The following is a 23,846-nucleotide window of genomic DNA, read 5'->3' as shown; positions in this document are numbered from 1 at the left end:
CAGTAACACAGACTTCAGTACTGTTAGATACAGCATGGCTTTGATGGCAAGAACCAGAATCAGTTTGCTACTGAGCAAAAGCTTAGACAAAATATAATAGGAAAGATATAAAAAAGAAGGGAATTTCACCTCTGAAGTATAGACATGAAACACATATCTAATTTTTTTTAGTGTTCAGGCTACTGAAAAAATGTACACCCTCAATGAAAACGTCTGTATAAAACCAATTCTGCAGGAGAGCTACTGAAACACAAGGCAGATGGAAAATGAATCCTAAAGTCATGGTAGCTTCTGCTAAACAGGTGTTTTCATGTCCTTCCCTAAAATCCAGATAGCAAAAGATATCCTAAACAAAATTATGTGCCCCTCCCAGCTGACTAAGAGTCGCTTGAAATTCGGATGTCTGCACATGTCAGGATGTTTTTCTACTCTCCAATGAGGACAGCAGATTGTGACTGAAACAAGGCTTCGATAGCAAACACTGTAAGTCATTCCCCTTCTCCAAAAATGTCCTTTCCTTGGCTGTGGTCAGCAAATCCATCTCATTCAAACCAGTCAGTTCACACACAGCTATGACTCAGTCTCTGTTAGTGTCTTACTACTCACAGCATCTTCACGGAGAGATGAAACCACTCACTGGAGTTTTTACAGGATTTTCTCTTCTCTTGGTTTGGCTTAAAGTGACTGCAGAATGAGGTCCCTCACATGCACCCCCCCAAGCAGCATACCAATATCCATGGAATTTCACAGAAGCTCACACACAACACACCTCTAGTGATTTTCTCCCATCACCACCCTCCACAGCCCAAATTATGAGGTAGAAAGCAGTTAAGATCACAATCTGATTATGTCTACTACATCCTTGTGAATCTGGCATAACTTCCCAGAACAGAATACAACTGCTGTGGGATCATGCAGACACATAACTACATTACCGAGGCAGATCTGCCCACCCAGAGCTTCAGCTCTTGCTGGTATCATGTTGTGAATGAGCTGGAGCTTTCATTAAAAAGTAAAATAATGGCAGAGCCAAAAAGGGATTTCAAAACATGCAAAAGAAACAGGTCATTCAGCAAAACCACAATTTACTGTCTCTAACATCTGCTGTTACAAGAGCTGGATACCCCCACAATAGCAGGTGAAGGCTTTTAAAATTGCACTGTCATGATACTTAGTGTTAACAGTATCTATTGTTTATAAACAAAACAAGTGTTACTGTAACCTGTGCATTTCATTGCCACATTCGATGCTCTCAGAAGTGCAATAGGTAATCAGAGCCTTCAGAAGCTACTTTCAATTATTTTCTCTGCTCACAGAAACTCATGGCAAGAGCCTTGCTTCTCACAGACCCTTTCTTTTCTCTTATTTTATGAAGTAAGTGTGAGGTGTATGCCTATGAGAAAATAGTGAAATAAACACACTTTGGAAGTCACATATTTCAAACCTAGAATATCTAACAAACAACATGGCCTTAGCAGGTGTACAGGCTTGCCTGTAACAGAGGGGTGCACACTGGAGTACAGTAACACAGACTTCAGTACTGTTAGATACAGCATGGCTTTGATGGCAAATGGCTTAAAAAATAACTACTGCCAGCAGACTTTTGTTGCTTTTATGATTTTTATGTACTAAATATTCAGCTTTGTACAGTTGCATCAGTACAAAGTTTTAGTTGTTGACAGATCTGCCCCATTTTTTACTGTGGGCAAACTACTTTTTTCTAATACCTAAGCTTAAAAACAGAATTGAAATGAAAAGTGAACCTAATGCTTATAAAAGCAGACCTAAGGTATTCAGCAAAAAGTAGTCATGGGAAGAACAAGTAATTAAATTTTTACATGAATGTCTCAGGTTTTGCATCGCACTTCTAGGGCCATCCTTTAGCCACATAAAATACAGCAGCCCAGATTCTTTCATTTCAGAATTAACATGTGTGCTCCTTCCTGTGCTTAGTCAGAGTGAAAAATAGGTATTTTCATCACCAAGGCCTTAAATGTTTTAGGATACTAATTCAATTCTCTTCTATCCTAATGGAGCAGGTCACAGCTGCTGAACTTCAGCAGCAGACTTTGTGCCAACTGGAAGAGTACTGCTGGCTCTGGAGATTCTTCTGTAGAAGTAATTGCTTCCAGCAATTTAACAAATTCAGAATTGATGCTTAAGAGATTCAGCTAACACTGTTTTCAATCTAATGGTTATATGTTTTAATCTACTGTTAATTTGCATAATATTTAGAACCAAATGGTGTTAACTGACTTCCACATCCTGACCTGACCTTCACTTACAATTCCTCCTTTTCTGCAATTTTTCAATTTAGTTCAATTCACTGCAAGACTATAATCAGTCTGAATCCTTCCTTCCTGAGCTCACATATGTGGTTAATGGCTGCATTCACTGAAATACTGCTTATGCTGCAACAGCTTTAACACTGCACTTGGCTGTCTTTTCCATATTGACTGAAAAACAAGAACACCACCAGCAATGTTATGTTACTTGTGATAACACTGTTAGAAAAGCAGTTCAGAAAGTTTAAGGTTCTACAACTTGCTGGAAAGAGCCAAATTTTGACAACCTCCTTTCTGATACTACGAACTTGTCTGTGCCAAGCTATTACATTACTAAACCAACCTTCTAGAACACACAGCCTTTGACTTAAATGGCAAACATATATTCTCCTAGGTATACCAGAGTATTTTAAGAGCCATGATCACATATTCACACAATTCAGGTTTAGTCATTATTGTAAACACCTAAGCTATTACAGACTCCCACTTTCTTAGCAAAATAGTCCTAACCAAATATTCAGTACTGATGAGATAATATAGAGCTTATAATTTACAGACAAAACAGTAACTGGCATAATTTGTTTATTGTACTGTGAGCATCAGTATATATTAGAGACAAAGAAAACATGACTTCCAGGACAAAGAAAAAAAAAACCTGGAGATTTAAAGTTTTGCTCAATATCAATCATGGAGAACCTATAAATTATCTGCTGGAATGCTTTTAGCTCAAAAGCTTGGCTTCTACAATTACAGAACACTGAAGAATACAAGATGTTCTGGATCCCAAAAGCCACATATCTAAGGTTAAATTGTAAAAGACCTGAAAAGGTGTTAGGTAAAATTTATAAACTTGTTTTCTTCTGAGACAGATTGATCTTATCTCCAAGACTCAGGGCCATTCCCTGTAAGGAAAAGAAAGAAGACAATCATGGCACAGATACTTCACTTAGAAATGACTTTATCTTATCTATATTAAAATGGAAGTTCCATATATAGAAATCTGTGAAGTCATGGAAATTTCTAGCTGTTCACTTATTTGTACACATCATACTGCACATTTCCTTAACACTAGGTAAAGGTTAGATCTACATGTATTATTGAAACAACGAAACCTAAATGAGTTGGTAAATGTTACATGTGTTATCAGAAGAATTAAAAATTTAAGCCTTTTGACCTCCCACCAGTTGAAAGTAGACTGCCAGGGGAGAAATTACAACTGCCAGTCCAGTTCCTCAAATTCAGCTGTTGAAAGTCTCAGAGCTGGTACTAACACTCAATGCACTAAAGCTATGAGAAATAATTTAATCACAGAACCACATTAATATTGCATAGCAACTGAAGAAATCTCATAAGAAACTGCATGAATAAATCCACATATTCAATAGCAGAATGATTTCCAGGTGAAACCATGCTGGTATATGTAACTGAATGCAGTCTTATGTAAAAATGGCACTGTAAGCATATCAGAAACATGAATTTAAACCAGTTCAAAATCTTTACAGTGACATCACACAAAGTAAATGATTTCTCTAAATGTGAAAATTCACTGGTAATCTTTTATTGTACCCTGTTTAAAATACGTCTATTTTACACTGGTTTTTTACTGTATTTATTCCAAATCCCATACTTTATCTTTAGTAAGGAGGTAGAAGTTCTAAAATCCAAAGCAGACTCATAGATATACCTACAGAAAATACTCCTACTAAAAGACTCCGGGTTTTGTTTTGCTGTTTTTTTAAAAAAACTCCAGCAAACAGCAATTATATGCACAAAATTTCCTTGTTGTGTGATACTAAAATGTGCAATTTAGTAGGAAAAAGGTCATGGAACCCTGAGGCATATTTGCTCTCTATTTAAAACTGAATAAAATATAACATCCTATTTGCAGCGCTACAGATAAAATAAGGAAATCTTGGCCCAAAGGCCTATTTTATGGTAACACACTAGGAGAAAAGATCTACAACACAGTTTTAGGGTATGATCACACCCAATTACAAAGATTTTCCTCCCTCACAAAATCTGCAAAAGAGAGTTTTAAAACTAAGTATATAGTTGCTATATTCACCTTTCCCCCCAAAAAACCCCATTTATCTAGCACTAGAAACTAACATACAACAATCTGCAGGTTTTTTAGAGTGCTTGGTACATTTGGTACGTGACAAGGAGACAACATAAGCCATGTTACCTGACTCTTTGCCCGGATTCGTATGTGACCAGTGACAGGCGCCTCTGGCCCGAGATGAATCGGCTTCTCAATGCTGACGTTCGCAAGGGCATCTTCTCCAAAGATGGAACGGGCGTAAAGATTGGCCGCCATAAAGCCACAGTAACCAGAAAGTGCCTGTGGAAACCACATTTGAACTCTTCAGAAAGACCAAAATCCTTTAAACACATTTTGGTTCGCCCCAGGTTAGCTAGGCTAACACGTCGGTATGTAACGTTCACATTTCTTTTTTCCTGCGCAACACTTCGTAAAAGGTGGGAATCGTGCACTGGGAAAGAGTGGGGGTCTTTTTCTAGAATTAATATTGGAAAACATGCAACCTACAGTATTCCTCAAAACAAGGTAAGATGGCATTTTATGGTCGGATTTAACCAACAGCAAAGTGGTAAAGAAGCTAAACAGTAACAATAGATCTTGTCTGGCTGCTATACATGTATTAGCTAATAGCTATTATACATGTTATACCTTAATAGCAAATACTGTATATATTTATTTTGCTTTACAGCAAAAAGGTAAATCTTGGCAGAGAAGGAAGAAACTTGGAGCTACTGAAAAAAAACCTTTATAGAAACAGATGGTGACATTAAGTCTATACTACAGCTTGGCTACCACGAATTAAAACGGACATTCTGACTTTCTAACTGGAGAAGAAACAGCTGATTAAGCAACACAGAATTCTGGTAACTTAATTTGCTTTTAGTAATTTCAGACCACTCATTTAAAAACTTTGAAGTATATGTTCCATTTCATTTTGTAAGCAAGCATTTCTAATAATATTAATAACAAATGCTGAACAAATTAAATGGTTAAGCACACAAACTAAAAAGGGTGTCTAAAAGTCTCCAAGAAATAGCTCACCTTCTCTGGAGTCAGGCATTTCATATTAGTTGACTTCAGTATGTGCTGTAAGTACTCATTTAGATCAACGATATTTGTATTCACTGTTACCTTCAAGAAGAAAAAAAAAAAAGCCAATTACTTTAATTAGCACCTCAGGCATTTCTGAAACCATCTCTCCTTTGGGGCTTTATAAAGGAGATTACCACTGCATTTCCCCTTGAGGAATTGCACACTCAGTAAGCTGGCTGCACTCCCCGTTATGTGGTGGTATCATAAGAAGTCTTCCCCTCCTGCCATCCAGTTGTTAGAGATGGAGAATTTCATGCTATTACCATGGTTTCCAAAATGTATTGGGTGAATATGATATTGTGCCAAACATGTAGACTCTCCAGAGCAAATAGTGGACTTCTTGTCTGAATACAGTGTGCACATTGCCAAAACACAAAAAAAGAGGTATCTAGTCCAAAGATTGCTTTTAACTAATGATAAAAACTACTTTTATCTTTCCCTCCTAGCAACAAAGCTGCCTTGGCTTCCTCATATTGATTATTGTTGGTCTGGTCTGGTATAATCTTCTTTTTAACACAACTTTATAAATTTCTAAGGCTTCGCATACCATGTCTTAAAATTTATTGTGCACAAGTTTCCCCTGAGACATTTAAATCTAGTCTGAAGCAAACACACGTAAATATATGTACCAAACAAAGTACAGTTCATGTAAAATATCTTCCATTCTGTTTTAATGTTTCTACTCTATTCTTAAATTATATTGCTCTGCTGTATGAGATTATGTCCCTCAAACCCTTTTTTAACAGGTCTGTTTGGGCACCCTCAGTTAATATAAAGTGTACCCACCACCTTGTTTGTCTTGCACAGCATCCATAACTCTATGCTACAGCTGTACTGCAAAGTGACAGAGTGAAAGGAAGATGCCCCTGTCCATGGCAGGGGGGCTGCACTAAATGACCTTTAAAAGGTCCTCTGTGACCCAAAACACAGTGCAATTCAGAACTGGAGAGGCTGAGCAGTATGAGTCATTCTGCAGCCTCAGCATAAACTTATACCTGCTGCCATCTCTGAGCCAAAATACACAACTGTCACCAATCAGTTTGGACACCTTCCATACAGGAGATAAAGCTCAATGCAAATACTACTTTTGCAAGAAAAAAACCCTAGTTATTGCATTGCTAAGCTAGTGAAACTGATAAGATAACAGTAAGAGAAAGAGCTACTTGAGGCAAACATCCAATGTGGATGTTGAATAAGATTTATATGACAATAGATAATGCTGATTTAATGAGTTGGTGCAGAACAAGAAACAGAATTATACCACATCAACAAACAAACCCCGAATAACATACAAAAAATAAAACTAACTTTGTTTTCCCACTCAAACTCTGCCCACATCTGTCTGAACTCTGCATCCGTGCAAGAAGCAGGCTGGATGTAATCCATGATGTCAATGTGGATATCACTGAGAACCACACAGTTTCTGTCGCTGGCTGCTCCAGAGACATCGTACACTGCAATATAAAACACAAACCACCTTAATGTTTAAAAAAGTGAATTTGCACTTAATAAGGTTACCACCTGCCAGTTAACAGCACTCAACCCTTGCTCAGTCTCATGGCTGACCTCTGTCCTCTTCAAGAGCTTTACCCAGTTGCCACAGAACTCTGAGTTAAGTGTGTTGGTCTTTCAGGCAGGGCTGCCCAACTTGTTCCAAACTCAGAGGCTTGGGTTCAAGTATCACACTGACAATCATTCTAAAGGTAGCATGTTCTACCATGATTTTAAGTAAAAGCAATATGGATTTTTTTTTTAAATCACCACAAAATATTCATGCATGGTAGACCATTTCATTTCTTTTCCCAGCATATGAAGCTGTAATTATTTTTGGGCTCATTAAGTAGTTAAGAAATGTTTCATATTAATGTTAATTTTGCATACTGAACTTTTACTTACCAACATTACCAAAAATGATTCCATTTTCTGTTGAAGCGACTTTGACATTAGCTTTAATGTTGGCAAAATCATGTGGAGCCAGTGTCAGAGGAGATGGTTTTTCCACAAGTTTCAAGTCACCTGTGTAAAGAAATTGGGAGATGGGCATCAGGGAACATTAGCAGTACACAACAAGCTTAGATTTTTGAAAAAACACTTTATTTTCTTGTCAATCAGTTTTTGTATCTACAGAGCTGCACTAACCACCACCATAAAGATATTAGTTGATTTGGAATTGATGTGGGGTTTTTTACAGTTTGCTAACTGTAAGACAAAGTAATTTACATTACATACAAAATTTTGGTTAAAATATTACTGTGTTCACCCAAACCCCACTGAAAACAAATGCAAATACTGGCTTAAGTGGGCTTTGGATTGAGTATAGTATTATTTTTTTAACAAGGAAATGGTTAATTCTACCTTGTGTTTTAATCACTGACAACATCATAAGACCTAATCCTATAGTCAAGTGCCTCAAAACCAAAGTTCAACGTCCAGTATTACATGCACTAAGTTATTTATAAACAGGTCAAAGTATCACCTTGACTCTGAATATAAGTGCTCCAAGGAAGCACTAAGGGTTGCATTTTTACTAATCCTTTAGCAAGCAGTTGTGAAAGACTCCTTAGTTCCACTAAACTGCCACTTGAGAACGCAGCATGAACAGCATGAGCTCTACACACAGGAGTGATGCATCGAGTCAGCTCTTGCACCACATCTGAAGACATCACCTGGGAAATGAATTCCACTTAACTGAGCTGACAAATAGAAAAATATTAAGTAATATATTCATTTTATTCATTTCCATCATTAGTCTGATGAAATGATTTAGAAGTTCGGGAGAAAGGTTATGCCCCTCCAGTCATATTTACAATAATTAAAAGTATGTAACGTGTTCTCCTGGTGTATTGTAAACATATTTCAACTCCTGACTGCCAAAGTAGAGGACAACTAATAAGAAAAGGGTCACTGTTCTTAGATTATCTGCTCCAGTCGCTCCTCTAAAAGAAGTTAATGAAGCTTCAGTATTGTTAAAGCAAGACTCTGGTACAGCTGCTGGTGCAGGCAATGGTTTCAGCTGAGTAAATGCAGTATTTAATGCAGTGTTACCTGAGTCTGAGTGTAAAAACCCCCCAGGGCAGATGGCTTTCTCTGCCTGACATGTGCCCCATACAACTTGAGATTTTGTCCTTTTTTGGAAATTTATTTTTGATGTCTGTAAGAACAGCACAATGGGGAATAAGTATATCAAAAAACCTGTCCGTATTTCAGGGAAAAAGGAGAAGGGAAAATGTAATGCTATTTCCTTAGTGAAAAAGCCATGAAAAGATACAAAATCTGACTGCAGTTTGTATCATCAGATGGTACTGTCAGTGCCAGCACATAAAAATCTTCCACCAAATATAAAAAAACACATTTGAAAGGCATTCAAAAACATCCTTCCAAAATGGAAACTGGCATAAACTCATAAGTATTTCGAAGTGTCTCAGAAACTCCTCACAACTGGGTGCCAACGCCCAGCACCTCATGGTTGCTTTGTTTCCACCAGTTCTCCTTACCCAGCGTGGCCAGCTCCAGGGTGCAGTTCTGCAGAGTGTCACTGGTCTGGTTGACAACAAGCACATCCAGCACAATGTCATACTGGTTGACGTGGACATACGCTTCTGCATACACAGGGTCCGAGAAACCTGTCAGCTGAGTAACCTGTGACAGAGGTCAGGGTGTTTAATGTCATGGAACAGTTTTAAACATAGAATCATGTCAAACAATCACCAAGAAATAAGAATGAAGTACAGTTAAATCCATTATTCTTTAATATGAGCCTTCAAAACAAGCAAGTGTGCAAAGAGCTTTTAATTTTACAGAATTTACTCAGTAGTAAGAAAAACCGGAAAGCAAAAGAAAAATGGGAAAAACACCTCAAAAAATCACCACAAATTTTACCTAGAAAGCAGTATTTAAAGAAGTTGTGATGTTTAGGAAATCTAGAGTTCCTGCATAAGTCTTCCAAAACAAATAGATTTCATTAATTTACAAATAAATACACAGTGATTGTCCATATTTTTAATAAAAATGAACACTAACTGCATCCTTCCTTCACATATCCTTTTGTATACAGATTACAACTGTAAAACCTTTCTAGATGAAATGTATTCTGAATTGCTAGGTTGCTAAAATATGAACTGTAAGGCCATTTATTCTTAAGAAGATCAGCAGGACAAAGAAATGCTGACTTAAAATTAAAACGTAGTTTTAAATTTAAAAACAATTCAACCAGTCTTTAAAAGCTTGTTTTTTAAACTGATGAATGAATGAAGAGATTTCTTCTCTTTGGACCTTCTGTGCAGGTCCTAGTAACCAGGAGCAAAAAAAAGGTCTAAAGATAAGGATGCACTGCACTTGGTAATAGGATATAGCAGCCAAAGAAAGAAAGGGGTTCTTAATCTCTACTCATGTCCTTACTCTCTTCCCTGTGAACCTTACTGGGCTCTTCAAACCCGCAAATTATTTCAATTTCTTCTCCACATTCCACCAGCTCAGCACTCTCCAAGTTTCCTCCTTATTCCTCCCTCCCCACGTGAAGAAGGTAACAACTACAAGCACAAGGGCTTTACTCTGTGTCTTGATTCCAACCAGGAAATACCTGTGCCTTTTTAATCAGCCAGCGCTGTCTGTTCTTTAGTTCAAGCCTAAGATTCCCAAAGCTCATCCTGTGCATAAGCAGCACAACGTGTATATAATTAAAACACTAATTTCCCATTACCTTATTAAGTTTGGAAGCAAGAGGATCAGCAGCCTCTTTCCTCTGTGTGTTTCCCATTGCTGCAAGAAGGCTGAGCTGAAACTGGTCTTCTTTTGAGCTCATTTCATTTTTAGCAGTGAGCTGCATAAAGGAAATGGGATCATCTGGCTGAACTGTCACATTCCTCTTCTCCGATTCTTTCTGCAGGAAGAGAATAATTCAAGAATTCACACTGAATTCCACCCCTTAGCACAGAAACACAGCTGAATAATGGCTGACTTACACAGAGTCAAATGGTGACATTTCTTGGACCAGTTTGGATGTGAACATCCATCAAAAACTACAAGTGTTTCTGATTACACACTTATAATAGCTCACCTTCTGGGAAAGTTTCTCCTCTTCTAGCTTGGCTGACAGCATATGAGAGAGGGACTGCCTGCATTCTTTGTTGAAAATGTCATTCATGAGAGGAGAACATTCTGACAAAACTTTCAGACACAAGGAAATACGATCCACATCATCATCTGTAATTGGCTTCTTGGGAAGAGAAGACTTTCCCAAATGGAGAATAGTGGCCATCAGCAGCATAGCTTCAGCATTAAAGGACTGAGAAGAAGGACAAAGTAAAGAGAATGGAAGAAGGTTATTGCATTTTCCATAGTTTTACAGAAATGTTTATTTCTGACTTATATATAAAAAGGTGCACATTAATCAAATCATAAAAAGTCTGAGCAGAATTACTTATTTTTTTAGTACTTATTATCTAGAAACCAAGCAGCATGATTTAGAGACTATCTAGATAGAGTGGCTGGAGAACAGTATGTCCTGTTTGTGACCTAAATTATTATTATCCAATCACATAACTGGTACTTCACTTTGGACTTAACCCATTTTGCATCTGTTAAAATCAAGAGGCAACAACCAGCTCTTCCTTGCATGTACAGTGAAAACACAAGAGATGACTTACATTTTGTTTCTTCTTTTCCTGAACTAGTGACACATATCGTAAAGCGATCTTGGTTAAAGTTGTAGCAAGGGAAGCTGCAACAAAGAAATCACCATCGAGCAGGAATCCTCTTAATGGAGGTCTGCAAAGACAAATCATCATCAGAAAACCAGTTTTGGATGACACCCTTCAGCCTACTTCTCTTCATACCTTAACATTTACACTGTACAAGCAAAACAAGCTTGAAACATCCCAGAAGGTTGGTTTTTTTTTCCCCTCTCAAAGTATTTTTTTCCAGATACATTCACAAGTCACATAGTCATTTCCACACTGACTAAGGAGTGAGTGGTGTAATGTATAATAATTTTATTGTAGCACTGAGATGATAATGACTAGTCAAGATGAAGTAGCCCATCTGCAGTAACTAAGGAAATATAACAATTGTTCTACCTACCAACAAAATAAACTATAGCAAGTATTAAGTACTGCAAGGTGATATCAAGAGAAGAAAATGTTTTAATCTAAAGGCAACATCCCTGTATCCAACTAAAATTGTGAGAGAACTTTACACATAAAAAACCAAATAGAATTTAGGATATCATAATTAATAAAGTCCTTTTTGATACAGTAAGCTTTGAGTACAAATCCTAAGCAATCGGGCAACATCCTATTAGCTACCCTCTACCTTAAAACCTTAATAATAAGGGATAATACCTTAAAACAGGAAATTCCCTCAACCACTGAACTCTGTCTGAGAGAAAATACAACTCAAATAGAAAAAAAACCCCACAAAATCAACCAAGTCATTCCTGGCCTAGTATGAAGTCTTAAATACCTGTCTTCTTCCTTTTTGGCAGGTCGTGAACTACTGAGAGCACTCTGTGTTGCATAAGTGCCCATCTCTGTAACCAACTTTTGGGCTGGACCCACAGACACCTCTTCTTCAGGTTTTAGCTCCCCAGCTTCTTTCTTGATTTCAGATTCTACTATTGGGATCTAGAAATGAGCAGGAAATAATTGTTACAATTAAAATAAAAGATGTATTTTTGTTCTGCAGAAGGTTTTAATAAAGATTATCTGCATTATTGAAGTTCTTATAAGCAAAAAGTCAGCTAAAATGCAACAGTTTTGTGAGAATTTGAGGAGATAAGCAGATGTTGAAATACATACAGAAGTTTCCTACTCATGCAATAAAGCTCAAATTGCACAGATTGTCTTAAATCCCTCTCAGAACAACCCACTTAAAGCACTCTTTCTTTGCCACTGAATATAATTAAATTATACCTTAAAGCAGCCTTAATTTTCTGAAATAAGGAATTTCTCATCTCCCTTCTTAAAAGATATCCCTTATTCTCAGCTCAAGTATGAGACTTGAAAGAAAATTGATCACGAACGCAAAACCCTAACTTCTTTTTACTTAAGATTTCCTGTGCAGTGCCATAAACACATCTCAAGTCCCCAAAACACTGTTAAAAATATCTTCTTCCTAGAAAACCCACTGCATAACGTCAAGAAAAACCACAAAGAGCTAGTAAACACAAAAAAAACCAAAGCACACACACACCTCTCCAAGTGATCTACGCACTTCTGTCATTACACTTTGTATGTCTTCCTTTGTGCTGCAATATTCTCCAAGGATCCATAATGCTCCTCGATAAATCCTAAGACAAGAACAGTAGCTTAAGTCATGTTTTCATCATAAATTCAAACTAGCATCAAGAAGTGATTTATGTTCAGTGGTAAAGGTCAGTCTTGACAAATCCAAAAGGACACGTGACAAAAAGCAGGTTTGATCAAAAACAATTTCAGCTTTAGTAAGCTCATGAACAGGTACATCAAAATAGATATATTCTCTCGTACAAATTTATTTCCATCTATGCTAATCCTGACATACACAAAATTAAATTTCATTGTGATCATGGTGAAATAACTCTACTGTATGTGAATAAAGTCAGTTGTAAATTCTCCACTTAACTAAGACAAACTAAATTCTCCATTTTAGAGGAGAAAATGAAAAACAAGAAGATGAATGAAGATTAGGAAAAGAATACCAAAGTTTCAGAGATTTTTTTTTTCACACTTAACGAGATGATGATGGAGATAAGATTCAGAGTTTTCTGCGTATTACAAGAATGACAGAGTGCTGTCTTCATACAGAGAAGTTCTCATATGACTTAAGCATTACAGATCCACCAGAAAAGAGAGTTTTTAGAGCCCTGAAAGGTGTTAAAGAAGCTTTGGAGGTTGCAAAGCCTGGTCTATGTTAGACTGGGTTTTCTAATAAATCTAGCCTAAGTGTTTCCAGTTGCCTACAAGAGCGAACGCCTTACTAACTCTGTTTTAACAAATATATCACTTTATGGTTGGCCTTCATCAACAACATTATCTCCTAGCAAGTGGAAATACAATTACCAGTTGCATATAGAAATGAAATTTGAATTTGTTTTCTTCATTCAATGCAAAAAGCACTTAATTACTTTTGTACAAGAAGGCTGTACCTAGAAATCATCTACTCCCAAAATATCTCAGCTTCAGTTATTCTTTGTGTGGGGTTTGCAAGAATTTTGGTACATATTTAAAGGCAATATACATTCAATGAGAGTGAGCCACAAGGTGCTCCAATGTTGGTTTGATACTGTATTTTGGACTCACTTGACAGATTTAATTGAGTGAAAGACTTCAAGCATCTTCTCAACAATAAGAGGTCTGAGGTTATCAAATCTCTGGATTGCTTCCCGCACAAACTCCAAGACATCAGCAGCTGCTGCTTCATTATTATCACTGAGGAACTCCATCAGCTAGCACAGAAGAGTGAACATGAGCACAAACAGCAGCACAGATAAGTTTGTACAATAATATTTGCCTTGTACATTCAGAAAAATAAAACTGCATATGTGTCTTCCATTAAACAAAATTGAAGTCAAACAGCCTTAAATACATTACAAACAATTATCAATTATCATAATCCCAAATTAGTTTTCTAATGATTAAAATTACTGCATTTTAAGTAAAGGGCCTCTTCATCTCATGTTCTGCAAAAGCATTTAAAAGTAAAGTCTCAGAAGACAAATGTTAACAGCATCAAAAGTCCTGTATTTCTTTAGGGATTAAAAATAATATTTCTTCCTGTGACGCCACTGTGAGGAACACTTCAGCAATTCTCTAGGTTTTGGGTATAGCTAGAACCTATTTAATGACAATATAATTAAACATTTGCATACCACTGGGATAACATTTGCAGCCATGTCTGGAAACCGAACGCTACAGGAATGCAGTGTCCGAACAAGCAGCTGCCTGTACTTGTCTGTATCTTCGTGCTCCGTCACATTATTAGTTTTAATCACTTCCTTCTTCAGAACAATCACAAGCTGCAGAAAAAAATCAAATAAAACTCAAAAAAGTGACATACTTTTCAAAAGAAAAAAAAAAAGCTTAATGAATCAAAAATACATATATTTTACCTCCTCCACATTTCTCGAAGACACAAGATCCAGAGCCAGTTGGAGGGTTTTTTTGCGCACTTCTAGATCTGGGGTACTCAGCACTCTGAGGATGTCCATAACTAGATCCTGAAACAATAACAAAATTGTAAGTAATTTGCTGTTTTAACTTATTTCCTTTTCATGCAATTCTAATTTCAGTCCTCAATGATTTTCAAAGCCTTTCTGGATACATAATATGTAATCTGCTGACAAGCAAGCAACATATCCCAGGCATTAGGACCTTATCAATGTTCATTTAATACATGCTACATTTTCATAGAAGTCTACCATGCAAGCTACATCATTAAACCTTAAGATCAGGACAGCATTTGCTATTGATAATTCTTATACAGACAATAAAAGCAGGAAATCATAAACATACAAGTCCATCCAATATGTTTCTACCAAAAACATTCCAACAGAAAATGTAAACTTCAGAAGTACATTTTTCCATACATCACAAAACCTGAAAGCTTTGTTATTGAAGGCTTTTCTTTCCTAAAGCTTGCAGGAAAAGATACAGCTCACATACCTGTAATACTCGTTCATGGGAGGGATGCTCCTTTAATTCAATCAACCGATCCAAGACAATCAGTTTCACATTATTATCACTTTCTTTAATAATCAAATCTATGTAGCACTGGGCAGCTGCCTAAAATTAAAAGGATCAAAATAATTTTTTAATTAATGAAGAGGACAAACCAGCAAATTTCTGAGAGAAATTCTGGAAAATAGTCCTTTTATATTACTTTTAAAGCAGCTACTCTGATTTGGCACAGAAATTAACCTGAGAACAGACTTTAAAATTTTCTGGTCCATTATAAATGGATTCCACTACATTACAAAAATCACACTGGAAGGCTCACAACTGCATCAGCTTACAACACACAGACTGGATTTTGAATTCAAAGAAAGACATAATAAGATAGATTACCTGACATACTTTGGGTCAGCTTTGAAGTACACAACAGGGCATGAAAACTAACCTAAAACAGTTGGCAGTTAACCTATCTAGATATTGTTTTAATGACTACTCAACAAAAATGATATACCAAAGCAAGAATGTTGGAATTCATACTCCCCCTGACCTTTTGAAACTACTATTTACAGTGCTTTTACTCTGAATCTAGACTTGCATATTTTATTTTTGAAATTTCCATACAACTTCAAAACTTCTGAGTGCTCTTAAATAATCAGTTGTACAAATATGAACCTAGGAACCCCAGATCAATTAGAAATCAACACCAATCTTCACTGATTTATGCTTCCCCCTTGGTCTGAAAACAGGAATAAAGACTAAAGAAAGCAATTCAATCTCTGAAAATCTTCAGCTTTAGTCTGCTTTGCTAACTATGCCAAGAGGATTGCAGATTGGTACCAACCCTTGTACAAGTCTGCACAGTAATCATGCTTGTCCCCTACCAAAGTGACATGAAGTCCCCTAGCTCTAGGTCTGCAAAGCAGTCTCAGTCTTTTTCTGTGACCAATTCTAAGAGATATTTTAAGAGAGACCTTCGCGTGTGAAGTGTTACTAAAGCCTTTGCTTTTTCAAGCTACATGCAGCGCACAGCACCCATTTCAGTGCACTAAAAGCTAGTGAACATCTGAAAACATCATTTCCATACCTTGATTGCTGTTGGTGCACTGGAGAGTGTAACTAGAGTACCTGCAGCTTCATACTTCACTGCAGGGCTCGATGACTGCAGCAAGTTGTAGATGCAGCGAATAAACCGAGCTCTCTCCGATGGATTCGCATGACAGACCTCAACAAGAAGAAGGATGCACAGTTGGCACATAAAGAAAAAAGGAAACTGCAATCCTACAGTTTACCTGCTCCATTATCTTACAACAAGGAGAGAACTGAGCAAAAGATGACAACCTTTTCTGGGGCATTCACAGCTGTAAAATCTAATTACAAAAGCTATTCAAAAGCTGTTCTTGACAACTCAGTGCAATGCCACCAGGTCTTAAAAATCTCAGATCAAAAGGAAAGGCACAGTCTCTACCAGCTTCTGTAAGAGATGCCCTGCTGATGCCCATGAAACCAGACTGATAATACACAGTCTCCATCACAGTAAATCAGGTGAGACATATTGCTCTATGCTGTGCATACTTGAGCCTGTATCATTTCAAGAGACAAATCTTATTCAGCTGTATTAAACAATGACATATTCCTGACATGGACTATAAAACCTTTTCCAGCAGCATTCTATCCATTCTAAAAAGCAGTCTGATACAATCTAACGTGCCACAACATTTCCATTTTACCTTGTAAATTAGTTCAACAATAACCAACTGCAGGATGTCACCAAATGTCTGGACTTGGTCAATACAGGTACTCAAATAATCCAAAGCTCGATCCTACAGAAATAAAAGATAAATTATTTTAAATTAGACTGAGTTTGCTCACTCAGTTGAATTTTAAATCAAAACACATTCTAAAATCAAACTACAAAACAGCATTTATGTGACCCTTCAACTTGAAATTAAAACAATTTAGGAAAACACTGTAAACCCGAAGAGCAAATTAATCTGTTCTGTCTGCACATTGCAAAAGAGAGACAAAACTAATGGTAATCAGGCACAAGAGGCAATTGCCTGTAGAGCAAATAATCCAAAACACTAAACAGAAACTGCAATTTCCTTCTCATGCAGCTACAAAAGCTATAAAACAGTAGATAAGAGAGCACTTCTCAGTCTGGTTATGCTCCCTTGCCAAAACTAATTACAGATTTCGGCACCAGCATATGCCTTCACCAAACACAGTAATTCTCCTTTAAAATGAAGATAGCACTGAAGACCTACTTTAACTTTTTCAGTACCAAATATCCCAAAAAAGTATTAACATTGTCAAACGTGGGGTTTTTTATGAATACAAATAGTTCATGCTACCAACAAACTCCTGGCTAGTTACCCAGCACATTTTCAAGTTATTAAACCAAATGAGTCTGTGGGTAAGTATTCTTACCTGATCTGCGTGAATCAGCATCATAAATGCATTTCTTTTGCAGCTTGCATCTTTCTCATTCACCAAGAAATCATGGATCAATTCAGGTGCATCAGGTATAAGATGTTCAAAGTTTCTTAAAAAAAAAAAAAAATCCTAATTAAAAGAGCTACTGATAAGGAGTAGAACCCAAGGCTTAAGTGCATACCCTGAAGACAAACATTTACAAAAACTCAAGAGTAAAAGAGTGATCCAGAGCTTTTGTGCAGCTATTTAAACAGCAAACAGACTCAAGGAGCTTTAAAAAATTGTTTGTTGTCATGACAGCTAACACTACCTCATCAATGATTACAACTGATAGCAACACACAGCCACAGAGTTAAGGTAAAAACTGCAGTAATGTTTAGTATGTAACTGCAGCACATCAAAAACGTCCTGCTCAAATAAATTTATATATGTATATTCTTACAAGAATTCTTCCCTATTCATGGTTGTGGACAATGGTTACAAATAATAACATTTAGATCATCAAGAAAGGCATTTGCCCATGCAAATTAACCTGCAATATAAGGACCTCTATCATACTTGAGAAAGCAGCAGCAGTACCTTTTGTTTCTCCAAAGAAGTCCATTAGGTAGAGGAGAAAAAGCAAACAAACTGAAAAAAGCCCAAAACCCACAGCAGTGATTGATAAATAAATGTTTCAGATCTCAAAAACTATGCAGATCACTATAGCTGGCCTTGGTCTTCTGCACCCACAGTTTCCCACTGTTCCTGGCCTTTACCTGTAGATGGTGTAAATGGCCAGGACCGCGTTCCTGCGCACGTAGCTGTGCCGATGCTCCAGGCAGGCGCGGATGGCCGGCATCAGAGGCTCCAGCAGCTCTGCCTCCTTCAGCTTGCAGAGAAAGCGGAGAGTAGAGCCTCGGATAAACTCATTTGGGTGCTGAAGATCCTAAAACCAACAGGAAACATATTTGAAATGCCAGACTCTCTAGATGAATGCACTTGCTAGCTTGCTAGCCTTCTCCCACACAGCCTTCCGAAGGTACAAGTTCCCAACACCCACAGTGACACCTCAGTCTTCTCACTAAATACGTTCTTAAAACACTGCTGCCTCAGTGTTTTAAATATGTACCAATATTTAAAAACAGGTGTTTCTGTGCAGTAACACTTACAAAGCCTGTAGTATTTTTTTGCATTGTATGTGTTTTCCCCAACTACCATGGGTGCGAAAGCTCAGCCTGTAGGCATTTCCATACACTGGATACTAACCTTTAGTGTGTGTTAGCTCATCTGCTTCCAACCCATTCCCAAAGTTGAAGGCCTTTACTAGAAGTGTCCCAAATATACCACATTCCAAAAACAGTGTCCTTTATGAGCCATGGCTTGTCCCAAGATACCATGAAGACAGTAATTACATTACTCACCTCTGACATTCACTGACAGAGAAACTACATTTTTGTTAAGTTATAACAGTAAAAGAACACAAAATTCCCTTGTCAGTAGCCATGTTGCTTATCTACAGTTATCCAGCCCTGAAGCACTGAGACATCACTTCTAGGAAGGAAATGCTGAGTATAAACTACTTTTACATTGATAAAATAACACAAAGTGATCCACTTGCTGTAAAGATCCAGACAAGTAATGAAATAAACAATGGGCTACCTTTCTGTATGCATCACACACGAGGATCATTTCCTGCAAGAGCCTGCCATCTGGAGTGGTCTTTGGCACGATCTCCCAGAAGACAAGCAGCAGTTTTTTGATGGTATGATCTTGGAGAGGCAGCACAAAACGTATGATGGTCATCAGAAGCCCAGGCAGTTTTTCACCATTCAGAATCATAATGATTACTTTCTTCAAGGCCTCAGTCTTCAACTTGACATCTCCTTTTTCTAGAGGAGGAGGAAATGAAGTCAGGAAGGCTGACATGTCACAGTTAGTTTAACAAGAATACCAATCTTCAGCGACAGAAGACACAAACCTCTCTGAAGGAGTGCAGCAGAGCATACTAATAAAATTCATACCCTCTTATTATAGGATAAAGAGGAAGCAAGAGACATTTAAAAATAAGCATGGAGTTCAGACTTAATTCTAGGATCAATATATTGGAATTGGAGGAGTACGAATTCCAAGGCTGTTTTAATACTTAAATTTAAACAGCCTTTTATACCAGGACACTACAATGTGCTCTGTTGTCATACATATATATACTAGACACTATCACTGCTGTTTCTGCCAGCACATTCTGCAGTGCACTGAACAAGAGACAACACAACCTATTGCTTATTACAGTGCTTAAATCTGCCCTTGCCCAAACTGGTATTACTTAAAACTTTAAAAAAAAAATAAATAAAAAAAAAAATTCAAATTTTGCACAGACGGGGGGACACACACAACAAAACTAAAATACATAAGATAATGTCATGAAGTTTCTCAAACCACAACAAACAGAGGAACGTACACCTTTCAAAAAGCAACAGAAAATAAACATCAAATTGACTTGTTTGAGTTTATAAAACGTAAACAATATTCTCAGAAAGGCACAATGAGAGAATATCACAATTCAGGTGAGATGGAGTATCCTTCAATCATTGTCCATACTTGCCTAGGTCATTTTTTAAGCTGATTTCAGACGGTGGTTCTGAATCCATGGGAACATTGATTAACGTGTAACACACGTTCTCTGCAGCAGTCATGGTTCTTGGTTACAGGAGTTTTCTCAAGGGAAGAATTATTTTGACACAAATATCAGACAACCTAAAAACAAGCAAACAAAGCCATCCCAGAGTTAACAGATTTTATTAACAAACACGAAAACATTATCACAACTGACTTAATGGTTTGAATGAACTGCTGGGTTTCTTGAGAAGCCACATTCAAAAGCCCTCTCACTTTTCTGTTACACTAAAATATTCCTGTTAGCACCACAAAGATGAAGAGCACAAGATTTTCCAAAGACAATAAAAAAAGTGAAAGAAAGAAATCTTCCCAATACTTCAGGCTACTTCCCAATACAGCCAGGGCTAACAGAAGTGAAGAGGCACCTGACTGTAGCCCAAAGGATGCAGCAGCTTCTCCCTCATATACTCACTCCCTGATCCTGGCTACATATCCCCATTACCTTCACTGCAGTCCTGTGCCCCTCCAGGTGAACTGACATGAGCTAAAAGATTTTAAAACATTAAAAAAAAAAAAAAAGATACAGTCATACAGTTCTCTTGACTTGATTAGCAAGTTGAATCAGTCTATGGAGGAAGCTCTGAAGATGAGTACAAGATCCAACAGAGCAGAAACCAAGGATGGGTGAAAAGAAAGCATGGTGGAGAGGGAAGCAGGATTGCATTTTGCCTGCCAAGGATCATCAGAGCATCTCAACTCTACCATCTCTGCTAGACATTAATGAGGAAAGTACGTATTTTTATGGTGAAAAAGTATGAGAAGGTTACAGATCTATCAGAGCTGATGTGTGGCTGACAGTTCAGGTAATAAAATTACCAATTAAGCTTATCCTCAGCCTCATGTTTTGTTTCTTCCATATATAATAGGTACCTAGGATCAAATCAACCTTTTTCTTCTATCAATTCTCATTCTCATGTTTGTTTATTCCTTATATAATAGACATCTAGGATCAAATCAACCTAAAAAACGCTCAAGTTTCAGCTTGCTTGTTTAATGCTATGATGCCACACTGAGAGGCACAGCAGAGAAAACTGTTACTTTTTATTACATAAGCAATTTTGTACTTTCTACAGAAATTGTGTCAAAACAAATAAGATTTTATTAATTTTCTGGAAGTCTCCGACTGAGTTCAACAAATGATTAAAACAAGGAAGATGCCTTTTTATTCTAAATTATATTACCACACATTAGTCAAATAATGTGTAAGGGCATATTTGTTTTATACATTTTTTATTACTAATAACAGCGCCAACAGAACTGAACCAAATGATCCCCACCAAAGGCTGTGATTTACATAAGGATGGAAACACCCAACTCTCCAACTCAAGGCTGTGCTTTCCCTGCAGATTGCTCTTCCTCGAGGTTCCATGATGGCAGGGCCAAACCTCCATGCCATAAAGCTTTCAATAACAGGTCAGTTTAAGAAGCCTGTTGTCTGGGGACACCAGCTCACACCCCACATCACCTCTTTTATCTGTGCAGACAACTTCTGAGGTGCAAACCTTGTAAACTCTCCACTCCTATGTTATTACTGAAGCAGGAACAAACAAAATCCAGCAGACCAACAAACACCCATCCCTAGTATGGCTAAAAGTACCTCCCTACAAATAGCTCTGAGGAGAGAGGGAAGTTGGGACATGGAGCTGCAGTGTTTGAATGAGCACTTGAGGCAGCACACAAGCTGGTGCCAGGTCCAAAGTCTCATTTCTCATCAAATGGGCGCCTAGGGAACCTCAAACTGAACAGTGAGCAGGAAATTGTGCTAACTTGGGCTGCTGCTTCTTTCCACACAACAAAACAACAAACTAAAACAGTACCACAGCAACTACCCCAGAAAACAATTGCAATACAAATTTTTCAAAGAATGCCGCCTCTTTCTGTTATTAATTCTTTATTTTAAGGATTAGATCCTTCAAGGCTATTGTTTAAAAATATCTACATAAACAACTCATTCAAGAGAAAACTAGATGTGGCACTTAGTGCCATGGTATAATGGTACTTAGTGCCATGGTGTGGCAAGGTGGTGATCAGTCAAAGGTTGGACTCGATCTTGAAGGTCTTTTCCAACCTTATTGATTCTGTTTGTAGAAATACAACTGTTTTCTTGCCTCAGCAGCAGCTTTTTTGCTTACTTTTCCATGCTGTTAGCCAGAACTCCTGCCTCAAAGCCCTGCAGCACCTTCACCTACAAGAACGACTCATACAAACCACAAAGCACAGCCTTACGAAAGCAGACCAGGTATCTTTACTCATACCAAGACCTCAACTGCAGAAATTTCAAAAATTGCAGTCAAACATGTCTCTGAAGCATGATAAATGAGTGTACTTTAGGCTCTGAGAAGCAGCAGTGAAAACAACTCTGCTAAAACACAGAGCTGGGAGACGTGGCAGGGAGAACCAGCACCCAGTTTTCCTCCTTGTCCTGAAATCAGCTTGATCTTAGAGAGAGGCCCCACGGACACAGATGTAGGTGCTGCTCCAGCAACAAAATTTCTGACCACCTGTACTGAGTCACAGAATGGTTTGGTTCGGGGGGGTATCCTAAAGATCGTACCCTAAACTCGCTCCAACCCCCCTGCCACAAGCAGGGACACCTCCCACTAGACCAGGTCGCTCAGAGCCCCATTCAAGCTGGCCATGAACACTTCCAGGGATGGGGCATCCACAGCTTCTCTGGGCAAGGAGAGGAAATCGAAATTTACAGCGGAAATCGAAAGTTACACTTTATCAAGCGAAGGAAATAGCCACGCCTGCTCGCCACCTACATCCCTGCGGAGCCTCGGGAACGGGGGCACCCCGTGAAACAAATCCCTGCGGACGCATCGCTTTACTGATGCACATCCGTAATGCACAGCGCAAAAAAAAACGTTTACTAACAAATCCCGACAGATCCACAGCCGCCCTGGGGATATTTCTCCCTCCGTGTCCCAGGCACCCACTCCCAGCTCAAACCCGGGGGGGTTTTTACCCATGAGGCAAAACTCCCTTCGATGCTACCGCCCGCCCTTCCCCCGAGCAAACCGCGAGCCCCCCGCGCCACGGACCCCCCCAGACCCGCCCCGCGGCCCTGCCGGCTGGTCCCTGAGGCCTCGGGGCCTGGCGGGCCGCACCGCACCCGCGGCGCCCGGCGCTCCTCGTCCCCGGGCCGGCCTTTGCGGCGGGTCCTGCGGCCCGTACCGAGCGCGGCGCCCGGGCGGTGCCGGAGCGGAGCTGAGCCCCGGCGCGGCCGCTCCGCCGATGGTGACGTGGAGCCGCCGCCCGCCCCGCCACATCGAGCCTACGGCGGCCGCGCGCAGGGACACGCCCCGCGCCCACGCGCGAAAGGGGCGGTGCCGCCCTGCCCGCGCGAGGAGGGGCTTCCCCCGTGACGTCACGGCCGCGGGATTTCCCCCCCGCGCGGCGCGAGGGTCTGCCGGGACACCCGAAAACAGCAGCTAAAACTGAGGTTAAAAACCCCGCGCGGATAAACAAATAAGGGGGAAATAGTTATATAAATAAGGGGAAAGCGATTAAATAATAAGAGGGGAAAAAAAAAAGGGAGAGTGGGAAATAGTAAGGGGAAAAAATAAATAAGGTGGGAACTAAGTAAGTGATTGGGAAAATAAATAATTGCGGGAACAATCGGGGAAAACAAATAATCGGGAAAAATAAATAATTGGGGAATATATAGGGGAAATAAATAACGGGGAA

At 38.7% G+C, this 23,846-nt stretch overlaps 1 protein-coding gene across 1 annotated transcript; it reads right to left on the bottom strand.

The window, feature by feature from the left end:
- Positions 1-2,850: 2,850 nt before the first annotated feature.
- Positions 2,851-23,440, bottom strand: COPB1 (coatomer protein complex subunit beta 1). Its single transcript, XM_029961050.1, has 22 exons — positions 23,334-23,440; positions 20,083-20,234; positions 19,140-19,369; positions 18,257-18,426; positions 17,493-17,607; positions 16,793-16,885; positions 16,150-16,287; positions 15,057-15,176; positions 14,504-14,611; positions 14,264-14,410; positions 13,695-13,840; positions 12,607-12,703; positions 11,878-12,038; positions 11,064-11,184; positions 10,475-10,702; positions 10,118-10,297; positions 8,913-9,057; positions 7,315-7,434; positions 6,727-6,872; positions 5,368-5,457; positions 4,471-4,626; positions 2,851-3,187 (listed from the first exon to the last, which is right to left on the bottom strand). The coding sequence occupies exons 2-22, from the start codon at positions 20,171-20,173 to the stop codon at positions 3,128-3,130; spliced, it is 2,862 nt and encodes a 953-aa protein (XP_029816910.1). The 5' UTR covers positions 20,174-20,234; positions 23,334-23,440; the 3' UTR covers positions 2,851-3,127.
- Positions 23,441-23,846: the final 406 nt, after the last annotated feature.

This window comes from Manacus vitellinus, unplaced genomic scaffold, assembly GCF_001715985.3.
Source record: "Manacus vitellinus isolate BGI_N305 unplaced genomic scaffold, ASM171598v3 scaffold_30_pilon, whole genome shotgun sequence".
In the NCBI taxonomy this organism is placed as follows: domain Eukaryota; kingdom Metazoa; phylum Chordata; class Aves; order Passeriformes; family Pipridae; genus Manacus; species Manacus vitellinus.
This window is presented reverse-complemented; position numbering and strand designations above follow the sequence as displayed.

Bases quoted from the DNA above. Each gene is read 5' to 3' on its own strand.
- COPB1 (XM_029961050.1), bottom strand. From the start codon at position 20,173: ATGACTGCTGCAGAGAACGTGTGTTACACGTTAATCAATGTTCCCATG. The intron at 14,612-15,056 runs GTATGTGAGCTG...TTATTGTTTCAG, and splicing joins CCCATGAACGAGTATTACAG to GATCTAGTTATGGACATCCT. The intron at 10,703-11,063 runs GTAAGTCATCTC...CCTTCTTCTCAG, and splicing joins AGGAAAAGAAGAAACAAAAT to TCCTTTAATGCTGAAGCTAT.